Here is a 13898-nt window from a genome sequence, read left to right as displayed (position 1 = left end):
AAATGTAAACTTTTGTTCTCTTTTCTTAAATTAATACCTAGTAAATGAAAATTTCAAAATGCTTCCCCTGATAGATACCACACATTTGTTGGACAGTTGGACTAACTAAAACCTTTCACAAGAGGTTATTACAAAATTTCCTTTTTGTCTGTAAAGTATTTCACTTGAGCTCTGGCCAGGTAGTTCGGTTGGTTAGAGCATTGTCCTGATACGCCAAGGTTGCGGGTTCAATCCCCAGTTAGGACATATGCAAGAAACAACCAATGAATGCATGAATAAGTGGAACAACAAACAAATTGATGTCTCTCTGTCTCTCTCACCCCCACCTCTCTCACTCCCCCTCACTTCCTCCCCTTTCTCTCTCTCTCTCTAAAAGTCAAGAAATAAAAATTTAGAAGCTCTCTGCTCAATGAACAAGCTAGTACAGGAGTTGTCAGTACCCCACCCAGACTCCATAGGCAGCTTCCCAAGCTCATGGCCAGATTGCTCATTGCCAGCACCTGAAAAAAACCAACGTCTTTCACTTTGATTATTGTTTGACTGAGATAGAAATGAATTGGTCATAGTCATTATTTCATTTCTTCTGAGAGTTTATGATCTTGGTTACATATAGTTTATTTGGAACATTTTTAATTTGTAATATTATGTAATTTCTTATGTTATACGAGTTGAGGCAAGGTCCATTAGTCTTAAAACACAAAGGCTATCCAGGTCGAAAGAATCTTTTTTGCAGAATCGTAGTGAATTATATTCATTAAAAGCAAAGCAGGCCATAGAGAAAAATGGGAAATATGTACTGCCTTACATCAGGTTTCTTTAATAAAAATAAAGAGTAATTTATGATTGGTTAATAGATTTGAGTAGTGTAGGCAACCAGCCTAGATTACTGATGATAACCCCCAAATTCCTTTGGTCTTATTTCTTTTGTTTTGCTATAAGTCAGAAGCCAGTTTTTGGCTTACATTAATTATAGGTATGTAAATGGGGCTTTATTCTTTTATTATTGTGGTAAAATACATGTAATGTAAAATTTGCCAATTTAACTATTATTAAAATGAATCGCACAATTCAGGGGCGTTAATTACATTCACAACGTTGTGTAACCAACACCATTGTCTAGTTCTGAAACTTTTTCATCATCCCAAACAGAAAACTCTAACTACTAAGTAATAACTCCGCTTCATTGCTCTCCCCAAGTCTCCTGGTAACTGCTAATCTACTTTGGGTCTTTATGAATTTGCCTATTCTAGATACCTCATTTAAGGGGAACCATACAATATTTGTCCTTTTGTCTGCTTTTTTCACTTTGCATAATGTGTTTAAGTTTTACATAAATTTTACTGTTTTAACCATTTTAAGTGTATAGTTTAGTGGCATTAAGTACAGTCACATCGTTGTGCAACCATTCACCACCATCCACCTCTAGAACTTTTCATCACCTCAAACTGAGACTCTTAAACCCATTGAACAATAACGCAGCATCACTCCTCAGTTTATTCAGACTCTGCTTGTACACACTGGGTTGTTTCAAGTTTAGGGTCATAGTGAATATGCTGCTGTGATCATGTGTGTGTGTGGAAGTATATATAGAACTATATAGACGTATATATTTCTCTTGGGTATATACTTAGAAATTCCATTTGACTTTCTGAATTTAAAATTTATTGAGGTAATTGTAGAGTCACGTGCAGTTATAAGAAATAATAGATCCTTTGTACCTTTTATCCATTTTCCCCCAATAGTGACATTTTGCAAAATTAGTACAATATGACAACTAGGATATTGCCATTGATATAATCCACAGATTTTTTAAAAATTATTTTTGTAATCCACAGATAATATTTTGATTTTCCAGTTTTACTTTGTACATTTGTCTTTTAAAGAGAAAACAGGATGGTTCAATTTGTAGAGTCTAGGGTCATTTGTTTTTTATTACAGTTCTCAACATGCAAATTACATCTACCTCTTGCTACAGAAATGCCACTTCCCCGGAACATTTAATCCAGACAGAGTTATTCTCGGGCAACCCTTACCTATGTATCTGCCAGCCATTACCCTCTCTCCCCTCTTATAAAAACACATAAGCCTTATCCAGAATAACTGGGTCTTTAGTTCATTTGAGTGGCTGTATACAGTACAGAACTATCGATTTTTTTTTTTCAGTGCACTTGTTATATTCTGAACTCCAGATCAAGAACTTCTCAACTGTTTAACCTATCTTTGGTTATCCTGAAGGCCCTTGGGAATCCAGCAGTATCTCAGGGTCACTAATTTCTCCTGGACAGGTGTTAAGAGATTTAGGTTTGCAAACTCTGTCCTGGCCCTGACTAGTCACTCTGAAAAAAAAAAAAGTTTATTGGAATAAAGTTTTGACATATTTGTTCCTTACATCATTCTGTAGGCTCAAAAGGAAAAATTCAGGGAGATTTGTTTTGCTTATCCATACTTTCTAAATTTACATTAATGAAAATTATTACTTTATAGAGGAAGTTATAAAAATACCAGCTACATAAATTTTACAGGGGTTTTGCATCCCAAGAAAACAAGAGTCTACTGTGGTTATAACTTAGGCTGGATTGTGCATGATAATTCGTTATAATTGACAATGTTTCTTCCAAAGATTGGATTTTTGCTGTTTTTGTTTTATGTATTATCATTAGCTTGAATTTTCCTTTTCTCTTCCTTTTATTGCTGTGATAACTGGAAAGCAATTTTAAAAGATTTTTAAAAGATAGCTCTTTCCTTGTATGTCTCCCAGCACACAATCCTCATTTCCTCTAGTTTCAAACACAAAGTGGAGCCCAGTTCAGATAAGAAGGATCCTTGCTGCTTGCCCACCAACACATGCATTCTCCTTTTAATTCTGAGAGGCTCCAGCTCAAACAAAAGTTACAAGGTTATGGGCTGCTCCAAGTTCTCAACAGAGATAATCCCTACTTGGTCTTCAGAAAAATAGAGGTCGATAATTCCTTTTTTTTAATTATTTTTATAGGTATCTTTTATTGATTTTGCTAGTATAGTTGTCCTAATTTTTCCCCTTTGTCCCCCTCCAGCTGGTACCCCCATTCCCTCCAGCAGTCCTCTCAGTTCATATCCATGGGTAATGCATATAAGCTCTTTGGCTTCTCCATTTCCTATGCTATTCTTAACCTCCCCCTCTCTGTTTTGTACCTACCAATTTGTACTTCTTAATCCCTACACCTTTTCCTCCTTCCCCCTCCTTCCTCCTCCTCCCTTCGTCCTCCCTTCGTCCTCCCTTCGTCCTCCCTTCGTCCTCCTTCCCCCTCCTTCCTCCTCCTCCCTTCGTCCTTCTTCCTCCTCCTTCTTCCTCCTCCTCCTTCGTCCTTCCTCCTCCTTCGTCCTCCTTCCCCCTCCCAACCAGATAACCTTCCAAATTATCTTCATATCTGTAATTCTTTTTCTTTCTACTTGTTTGCTTAGTCTGTTTTTTAGATTCAGTTGTTGATAGTTGTGCATTTGTTGCCATTTTAGTGTTTACTTTTGATCTTCTTGTTCTTAAATAAGACCCTTTAACATTTCATGTAGTAATGGCTTGGTGTTGATGATCTCCTTTCGTTTTTCTTTGTCTGGGAAGCACTTTATCTGCCCTTCAATTCTAAATGATAACTTTGCTGGATAGAGTATTCTAGGTTGTAGGTCCTTGCTTTTTATCACTTTGAAACTTCTTACCAGTTCCTTCCTGCCTGCAAAGCTTCATTTGAGAAATCAGCTGACAGTTTTATGGGAACTCTCATATAGGTAATTCTCTGCTTTTCTCTTGCTGCTTTTAAGGTTCTCTCTTTATCTTTAATCTATGGCATTTTAATTATCACATGTCTTGGCGTGGTCCTCTTTGGGTGTAATTTGTTTGAGACTGTGCTTCCTCGACTTCTATGTCTATTTTCTTCATCAAATTACGGAAGTTTTCTGTTATTAATCTTTCAAATAAGTTCTCAATTTCTTGTTCTTTCTTTTCTCCTGGCATCCCTATGATTCAGATGTTGGTACTTTTGGAGATGTCCTGGGGGCTGCTTCTTCTGTTCTCATTTTTTTAAATTCTTTTTTCTTCTTGCTGTTCTGATTGAATGCTTTTTTTTCTTCCTTATATTCTAAATAGTTGATTTGCATCTCAGCTTCATTCCCTCCACTGTTGGTTCCCTGTGGATTTTTCTTTATTTCACGTAATGCAACTTTCATTTCTGCCTGGGTCTTTTTTATGCTGTTGTAGTACCCAGTGATTTCCTTGATCATCCTTGTAACCAGTGTTTTGAACTCTGCATCTGCTAGGTCTATTTCATTTAGTTCTTTTCCTGGAATTTTGTTTTGTTCTTTCATTTGGGCTGTATTTCTTTGTCTCCTTAATTTTGCAGCCACCCTGTGTTTGTTTCTATGTATTAGGTAGAGCTGCTTTGACTCCCTCTCTTAGTAGTGTGGCCTGTTGTAGAAAAGGCACCTATCTGGATGAATGTGTCTTCTTTAAATCCTTGGTTGTAGGACTTCCATACAGCTCGATTTTCTGACATATCTGGATGATGTTTGTATTGTAGTTTAGATACAGTTTTTGCTGTAGCTGGGGGCAGAGGTGAAGCTTGTTTACCTACGCCTTCATCTTGGCCAAAGTATCTTAATCTGTACAGAGCCTAAGTGAGGTGTTCTGTAGCCTGAGGTCCATGGGCTCTCAAGCTATCTTGTAACTGAAGATTTTTCACTAATTTTGAACTGAAATTTAGCATTTCCCTGCCCGCAGCCAGCTGGGTGGTACAGGCGGTGGCCCCTCACACATGCTGTGCCACAGCACAGCTCTGTAATTCTTTTTTTGAATGTGCTTTCAAGTCGAGTATCTTTGACCATCAGCTCCTCTTTGACATAATTTAGTGCCCACTCATGATCCATTAGCTCCAAAACTTCCCACTTTTTCTTGAAAGCTTTGCTGCCTGCAGGTATGGCCATGGCTGTTCCAGTCATGGCTTATGCATCATTTCTTATTGGTCACTGGCATTATCTTGGCCCAGAATCAGAGAGAGTAAGTGCTCTGGTGTCCAAATACATAGCAGAAGTACCAGGATGCAGTTAATGTGGGGTTTGATTCCTTGCTGTAGCATAGGCTTAAAATAGGATTAGTGGAAATATGACTTTGCTTGTGACACAGGCTGAGAATGTCATGTTGATCCATTCACCAATAAAAATCATGGGGAGGACATTTGTTACTTCTCTTTCATTATGTCAGGTTGAGTATAGGGGGATCATTCAGGAGAAGGTGGTACTGTTACCCCTTTATTTATTTATTTATTTTTGAATCTGTCCTCTGGGTTGTTAAAGTAATATTTTCACATCATGAGGGATTGGTTGGGAATATAATTTCCATTTTACCTGATGACTGTGCTTCAAATTAGGATTTATATGTCAGATACCTGCTTCTAGGTGACCTTGTTGCTCTACAGCAGGATGAACACATAGTGGTGGGTCATTCCCACAAAGGTGATGGTAAAGATGGCCAGGAGCCCCCCGAGCCTGATGTTGGAGTAGAGCAGTGGCTCCCACCCCCGTCTGCACTTAGAGCCAGCTAGGCCAGGGCCCCAAGTCTTTTCCTCCCCCTTCATCCTCTCGGGGTTTCCTTAAGGCCTTCTCCTGCCCCAGCCTGGGCATTATCTAGTCCCAGGACACACCTAGGCCTAGTGCACTGCCCTCAGCTGGGCTGCCATTTCATTTTAAACAAGAGTGAAGTTTACAGAATTCTAAAACAGAAATCAAAGATTTCTTGAAATCTTTTTTGCCTATTCTGAACCATCTGTGTTAAGATCACATTTTGGAGCTAGCAAATGTTGAGGTTTTCCACTACTCTGACCCCCCCCCCCACCTCAGTGAAAAAAAAGTAGATTATAAAACATATGTACTGTGTGAATTCACTTCTGTAAAAACACATCTTTTCTCTCTCTTTATTAATCACTGCCTGGTGTGTAAAATAGTAAGTACCAATAAAATTTACGGAATAATGTTTGAAGTGATTGAATGGATAATAGGAAAACAATGGATTTTACACACTAAAATGTTTTACTTATTTCTAGTTGTAGTGTTTATTTGTCTATAAGTGGTAAGAGATTGATGAAAATAAAATATTGTCATAGAAAGAGCTATGTAAGAAGTCCTAAACTTAATCATTCCCTGAAATATTTCAAGCTACTGAGAAGTTTTATTCTCCTTTTACTCTGAAAAGCAACATAATAGTTGGATATATCAGAAAGAAAAAAATAATATCTTTTATAGTTTAGGTATGTAGAGCAAATTGGGACACAATTCCAGAACTAATGAGAAGTTTAGGTGTAATGGCAGGTGAGTGGTGGCTCTCTTACTCTTGATTCAGAACAGCACGCTTACATACTAGGATGGGAGACCCACCCCCTGGCTGGAGACCTTTTACGAGACAAAGGATAAGTAATTCTTATCCTCAGGAGCTCACAAGCCAGTGACTATGACTGGGAGGTTGAACATACGTATGCTTCGGTTGAATTCATTTTTAAGACAAGGATGGTCGTATTCATTCTGTTTAAAAGGGTGTTATAAAAAGGAACTACTTCAGATCATTACTTGATAGTTCAAAACTATAAATTTAGACATGTCAAATAATGTAAATTCTGTATTTGATAGTCATAACTAAATGATTATTGAGTGTTTACTTTAGGTCAGAGACTGTGCCAGATGTAACTTCTAAAAAAGTACTTGTTTTTTTTGAGTTGGAAATAGTTTACTTGGTAAAACAATTAAAAAAAATGTAGTTTAAAGTCTTCTCCCAGCCTCTATCCCAGCTACCATGTTCTCATCAGTGTTTCCAGGGAGATTTTAGGCATATGCACACGTATATGTATCTGCTTTTTAAAATCGCAGATGATGGCTTATTTTACACTATCCTGATAGGACAGATACAAATTGCACCTCTCTCTTCTTGAATTTAACATATTTCATATCCTTATCTCACTTTATACAATAGTAGTTAAGATAGGTATTCATTATCTCCATCTTACAAATAAGGAAACAAAGATATTTTTGTATTTTTTAATTTGTCCAGGGTGATAATACCACTTGTAAGTTATAGATAGAATCTACTTCCTAGGTATAGAGGTAGTTGTTTTGGTACTACTTATTTCTTTATTTAACTTTTAGAAACCATTTCAGACTACAGAAAAGTTTCAAGAGTAGAGTAAAGGATTTCATGTATCTTTTGCCCAGAATCTCCATTCAGGTTTCTGTAGCTATCTCAGTAAGGTTGGCAAAAGAAATTGACTCAAGAGCACACATTCCCAGTTTTTCTGTCTTAGCTTTTTCAGTCTGGAATGGTTCTTTAGTCTTTGCTTAGCTTTCATGACTTTGTTGATTTTGGAGATTGCAGATCAGTCATTTTCTAGACTCTCTTTCAATTTGCAATTGTTCTAGGGTTTTCCTCGCAATTAAACTCACATAGTGCATTTTTTGGCCAAAATATCACAGAGGTTATGTTGTGTTCTTCCGATTACATCCTATCAGGTGACATGCAGTGTCTGATGGTTCCATTACTCCCACATTAAAGGGAGAGAAGAGCCCTAGCTGGTGTAGCTCAGTGGATTGAGCATGGGCCTGGGAACCAAACACCCAGGGTTGGATTCCCAGCAGGGGACACACAAGAGGCAACCATACATTGATAGTTCCCTCTCTCCTTCATTTCCCCTCTAAAGATAAATAAATAAAATCTTTAAAAAAGGGTGGGGGAGAGGAAAGGGATGGGGAGAGGAAAGTAACCTTTATTGGTTTACTTTTCAAAGAGCCCTCTGTTCAGTAAGTATCTTTTCCTTGTAGCATCCTGGCGGAGAAGAGGTTCTGCTGGAACAAGCTGGTGCAGATGCAAGTGAAAGCTTTGAAGATGTAGGCCACTCCTCTGATGCCAGAGAAATGCTAAAGCAGTACTACATTGGTGATGTGCATCCGGTAAGAACCAGCTAAGCTAGGAGTGCTTGTGGACATGAAAGCTTCTGAACAGCCACAGAGCAATGGAAATTCATTCAGCCCAGCTGTCAGGCTAAATTTTCTACAGAATTTTCTAGCATTACTGTGCTAATAAGATACTGCTTCTTGTTTATAAAGCATCACGTGCAATATCTTTGAAAAGCCAAGGAAACTGATTTTGGATTTTTTGTTTGATTGATTGAATTTTGTAATGCACTTCATAACATCTCTACTTAATTCCTTTCTAAAGGTGGTAACTATGGACTTTTTAAACCATATCTAACAAGAGGCTTTGATATGCTCAGAGTTGGGTGTGGGGTAGGGGGAGGGCAATACCCTTCTGCAGACCCTGCCTTCTCTCAGGAATTCACTTCTGTCAGAATGCAGTCTCATCTTCCAAGGTTAGAAACAAACGCATAGTGAGCATGCATTTGGATATGTCTTAAAATATTATTTGTTTTCCTCTTTTAACAGAATGACCTTAAACCTGAAAGTGGTAGCAAGGTAAGAAGCCCTCTGTTTCTCTCGTGTGTTTCAAGGGTTTATATTTCTATTTACTCGAATAGAATTGCTGTTTTATAAACTATCTTAACAAGAAAAGTGTTTGCTTTTCCCCCAAGCAAAAATCCTGTTTTTCAGGAATTTGGACTCAGTACCATCTCAGGAAAAAAGAATAGCTGAGTGTTGAACAGTAGGACACATTTGTTCATGTTTCTATTTATATTTCTTTTCAAATTGAAACTCTAAAGCCATGCCCTGTATGTTTTTGAAAGAAATTAGTTTATGGGTTCAGTTGTAGAAAAGTGTTTATTATTCTTACATGAAATAGTACAGATGATAATAATTGCTTTTGTATTGGAAAAAAATTGGAAAGTTGATTTTTTTCTCTTAGAAGTCTTAGAAGGAGTTGTAGACTGAAGTAATTGAATAGAACAGGCCTTTCTGTCCCTATTTCCCAAATTTAATCCTTTTATTGTGTAGTCTCAAATGGGCCTACTCCCTTCCCATTTACTTAGTGATACAGCACAAACAGAAGAATATTTGAAAATCTTAATGTGCACTGCATAATGTACCAGGAAGAAAATACGGAAGACTTTTTTGCTTCCCACAAGCTGGGTGGTTCATCTCCCTTAATCCCTCACAATTTTCCTTGACTTCTGTCCATCAGATAGCTATTATACTACTCCCTGATTTAAAGGAACAGCAGTGTAGTTGCTTCCTAGAACATCACGGAAGTGATGATGCTCCTTCCCCTTTTCCTCCTTTCTAGTTTCTTGCTTCCTTTCCTCACTGAGCTGGAATTACTGAACACATTCTAACACAACTATTAAAGTTGGCCTAGATGCAAGAATTCTTTTAACTCCGGATTGCTTGACAGTGTCTACTGTCTGTTGCCATGCAATCCGGAGTGTGTAAATTAACTCGTCTATTTTGTTACACTCTGCTACTCAGAACAGTTGAATTGTTTGTGAAGGGGCATGAAATGTTTTTTTTAATGCTGTGAGCACTGTTGGTTTCTTTGTCCTCCCCTCCTAACACGTTACTACCCATTCTTAAATCCTCACTTGTGTAATTAAGAGAAAACTTGAAGCAAGGTGGTCTTGTTTAATTGAAGTATTCAGGAAACGTGGCTCTCAACAGGTCAACATTTGGTTCAAAGGATAGTCCCATTTGTACAAGAGATGCACCTTGTATCTGGGGCCACAGTCCACTTCTGACAGCAACCATGAGAGCACTCTTCATATTAAAACAATAGAAAAAATATTTTTCAAATTATAATGTGAAGAAGTCTAAAATTGCTCTTTGTCACTCCTTTCTTCCTTGGTAGTACAGTATGTAGTTAAGACCATTCTGGGAGTGGGAGAGTGGTGGTTTTCAAATTATGCTCCTTGTGCCACGTGTATTTGAGTTCCTTGGCGTGTTTTCTGAAATGTATGTTTCCTGTACTTCCATTACTACTGATTCATAATCTCTGGAAGTAGGATATGGAATTTGCATTTAAAATCACCTGGCTAGCCAAGTACCAACCAGACTTTTTGCTAAATGATATATAGGTCTTTCATTTGAAACTTAGGAAACTTTAATTCTCTTTGGTGAAAAGCACTCTCTGCTTTCTATAGGCCAAAGAATTAATTAGAAATGTCTTAAATTAAAACTTGGACTTGTAATAAATACAGAATAAGAAACCTTTTCAGCTCGCCACATTCTATAATAATTTAGACGTCTCCGAATATAGTTTGGCTCCTGCCTGAGTTAAGCAGTGATTAACAACAGGGTTTTTAAGTATCTGTTTTCCTCATGAATGTTGTACCCAAAGGAGAGGCTTCGTGCAGTAGAGAGTCTGGTAGCTGAGTGTTTCCCGTCACACTGCTCTACTTCAGACAGATCAGGCAAGCGAAGCCTTTTGGAAAATTTTCAAGACCACCTACATAGCTTGTCACAAAGCTGTAGTTGAACCTGATTTCAGGGCCAGGAAGAAATTCTTGGCCCCTCAGGTTTATTTCTTACAGAAATTTTTAAATAGGCACTTCTGTGTCTAGGATGTAGAGTTCTCTTTTTAAAATTTTTCTGTCCTGGTTTAAATATTCACCATGAAGAAATGGATGTAATATTAATTTTATTAATACTTTCTTTTGGTTAAGGGTTTCTGAATCTCTGTGAATAAGCAGTTTTTAAAAAGCCTGCATTATATTACAGTTATTTTCCTTCTCCTCCCCTTCTTTTATTTCTCCTCTTCTCTCCTCCCTCCCAGCTCCTTGTCTCTTCCCAACCTGACACTCCCCTCCGACAACAAACACCCAAACATGGCTACTTCAGAGTATAAATCAGGAACCTTTCCAAAGTTTTTTAAACTACTTTTCATAATTGCTTTTGCTATGATACAGGTAAATAATTAATGGTCACCATTGTTTTCTTGAGACTGATAATGTCAGAGGTTCAAGGCCCTGAAATATTACAATACTAAAACTGGAAAGCTTAGAAAATACCTGGCAATAGATGTTTTTCTTACCTGCTTCAGTCAAAGATAACTAACTAGTTAAAAAAACCTTTTTGTCTCTGAGACTGTCTTCCTTGCTGGAGCCATCAACCTTCTATTCATATTTGACTTAACATTTTCCTGATCTGCTTTTGGTTTTGGAAACACCTTGGAAACAGACTTAGTGTTTCCTGTGCCAGTCTGCCTACTTGCATGCCTACTCTACTGCAAGTAACCTAGACATCTGTATGGTCCATGAAGTCTCTCGTTCAAGTATGCATTTACTTCCTGATAAACTGTTTTATCACTACCATCAGTTTAGGAGATAAGGGACATACAAATGCTATCCTGACCAAAAAAGTGGGCCCATTTCATTCATTCATTCAACAGATACTGTCTAGGTGACAGTTCAGCAACTTCACTAGTCAAATCTCATTATAATGAATAAGACCCAATAAATTGACTGTTTTTTATTTATGTTTCTTGGATGGGTAGTATATGGTGTACATGGTTTTAAAAATAGCTAACACAAAGTGTACTATAAAAATGACTCCCTCCAATCTCCAACTCTCATTCTGCTAGTTTGCCTTACCCAGAGGTAGCCAGCTACCATTTTCTTGTTTACTTTTCTAAAGAGATCCTGTTCATGCATGAATATAAATGGGTAGGCAGGTCGATAGATGGAGAGATGGGTAGATAGATTGTTCAATTGATAGATAGGCAGAGCAGCTGTCCCTTTCTTTAAAAAAAAATCTTATACTCTAGCCCTGGCTGGTGTAGCTCAGTGGATTGAGCGCGGGCCTGCGAACCACACGATTGAGGTTCAATTCCTAGTCAGGGCACATGCCTGGGTTGCAGGCCAGTTCCCAGCAGGGGACGCACGAAAGGCAACCATACATTGATGTTTCTCTCCTTCTCTCCTTCCCCCCTTCCCCTCTAAAGATAAATAAATAAAAAATCTTTAAAAAAAAATCTTATACTCTTCTGCACCTTGCTTCTTTTTACTTAAAAATTTGATAGTAGTGATTGTTCCTTATCGGTTCATAAAGACCTTCCTCATTCTTTTTAATAGCTATTTAGTATTTGATAGACAAAAGTTTTAACGAGATGACATTTGTTGTAACAGGATTTAATGTTAAAAAGCAGGTAAGATTTCTCCATAAAGACTTAAACATTTTTTAAATTCATTTTTAACTTAAATTTAACTTTTGAAATCTATGAAATTTTTAATATTAGAAGTAATCCAAACATTGCATTTAAAGGCAGGTACATTTTTTTTCACTCAGATGCTACTTACTTTTGTTATAATACAGTTTTCTATTATACATACATAATGTATTAGCCACACATAACATTCAGTTTACCTTTTCTTATGGGAGAGAAACTAAAAAAGAATACATTATTTATGTAGTGTAGTTAGTTGGTCCCGGATACTAAACATTTCCTTTTAAGAATTCTTTAATAGTCCTATCATACTTAAAACCTAGTTTATTAAAGTTTGGAATGGGGAGGTAAATGCCCTTTAGATGAGTAGTGATTGCCATTTACCAAAGAATTCTGTCAGTTACTTTGATCCCTCTTTTTGTCTAACATTTGTATTTTGTAACGTAATCTTTTGAAATAAAGCATAGAATGTATAATGGCAAAATCACTCTTGAAAGAAAGACAAAATGTTCTTTTTGCTAAGGGATCTCAGGGACTAATGTCTTCTTGTAATGTTCCATTTAGAAATGACATATAGTTTGGCAAAACAAGATTGTCAGAGGACAAGGTAACATCCATTTTTAAATCAGTCCTCAATGTTGTAGTAAGTTTTTCATTTCTTAGGTCCCAGTAGGAAACATCCTATGAGTGTTTTAATTTTTTTCTTCAGTGACGTCTTATATATTGTATCCCAGTGGGTTCTTGAGAGAGTTGTGTTTAAATTTATTTGAGAAGATGCTTTGCATCCTTGAATTTTGCGCTTATCTACAGGGAGACATGTTTGCCATGGCTGGGCTGACTCTAGGGATACATGCTTTGCAAGCCAGTAACTGTTAAGCAGTATTCTCAGCCAGAAAGACATTTTAGTACATTGGAGCCTTCATGAGAAGGCTGTCTGTCCTCAAGATCTAGACTGCATGGCTGTGTCATCATTGGGACTGTAAAGTGTTGAAATCATTTCTTTCAGTACTTAAACTTTTTAGGTCATAAGATGAACCTACTATTAAAATTCATGTAGTGATAGCTCATGCTAAAGTTTCTCTTCATTATGGGGAAAAAATCCTCTCCAGTAGTATTTGAAGCCAAAAGTACCCAAGTTGTTTTTCATAAGTACTGGCCACATAGATACCAACTTGTTCTAAATAAAAACCTATAAAAACTACCAGACCACCCAAATACTCATTAAATTTGCTGAAGGTGTCCTGTGGCTTAAAATGCACTTCTAATTTTAAATACATAAAATCCTCTTGGACTAGCGAACACTCAATTGAATTAAAATGTAAGTTCCTTATAATAATTTCTATTTTACTTAAACACTTGGAAGTCTAAATGTAAACTATTTAGGCTGAATGTACCTTTATAATGTCTCTTTTGTACATTTTAATGAATTGTAATCATAATTCTGGCACATTGTTTCCCATGTTTATGTCCTGGTGACAGTGTACACTGGTTTTTTGTTTTTTTTCTTCTTTCTTTAAAACATATTTTATTGACTCCTGGCTGGTATAGCTCAGTGGATTGAGTGTGGGCCTGCAAACCAAACAACTGTAGTTCGGTTCCCAGTCAGGGTACATGCCTGGGTTGCAGGTCAGTTCCCAGTAAGGGGCACGTGAGAGGCAACCATATATTGATATTTCTCTCCCTCTCTCCTTCCTTTCCCCTCTAAAGATAAATAAATAGAAATCTTTAAAATATATATATATATATTATATTGATTATGTATTACAGTTGTCCCATTTTCCCT

At 37.1% G+C, this 13898-nt stretch overlaps 1 protein-coding gene across 1 annotated transcript in view; it reads left to right on the top strand.

Moving 5' to 3' along the window:
• LOC119061835 (cytochrome b5 type B) overlaps positions 1–13898 on the top strand; it is a 30786-nt gene that overhangs the window by 6333 nt on the left and 10555 nt on the right. The window contains exons 2-3 of the mRNA XM_037162533.2: positions 7828–7956; positions 8449–8478. Of these exons, the coding sequence (XP_037018428.1) occupies positions 7828–7956; positions 8449–8478 (159 nt within the window). The remainder of the gene's footprint in view (positions 1–7827; positions 7957–8448; positions 8479–13898) is intronic.

This window comes from Artibeus jamaicensis, unplaced genomic scaffold (assembly GCF_021234435.1).
Source record: "Artibeus jamaicensis isolate MK-2021 breed Jamaican fruit bat unplaced genomic scaffold, CSHL_Jam_final contig_464, whole genome shotgun sequence".
In the NCBI taxonomy this organism is placed as follows: domain Eukaryota; kingdom Metazoa; phylum Chordata; class Mammalia; order Chiroptera; family Phyllostomidae; genus Artibeus; species Artibeus jamaicensis.
Note: the sequence above shows the minus strand (reverse complement) of the source record. Positions and strands in the feature narration are given on the sequence as shown.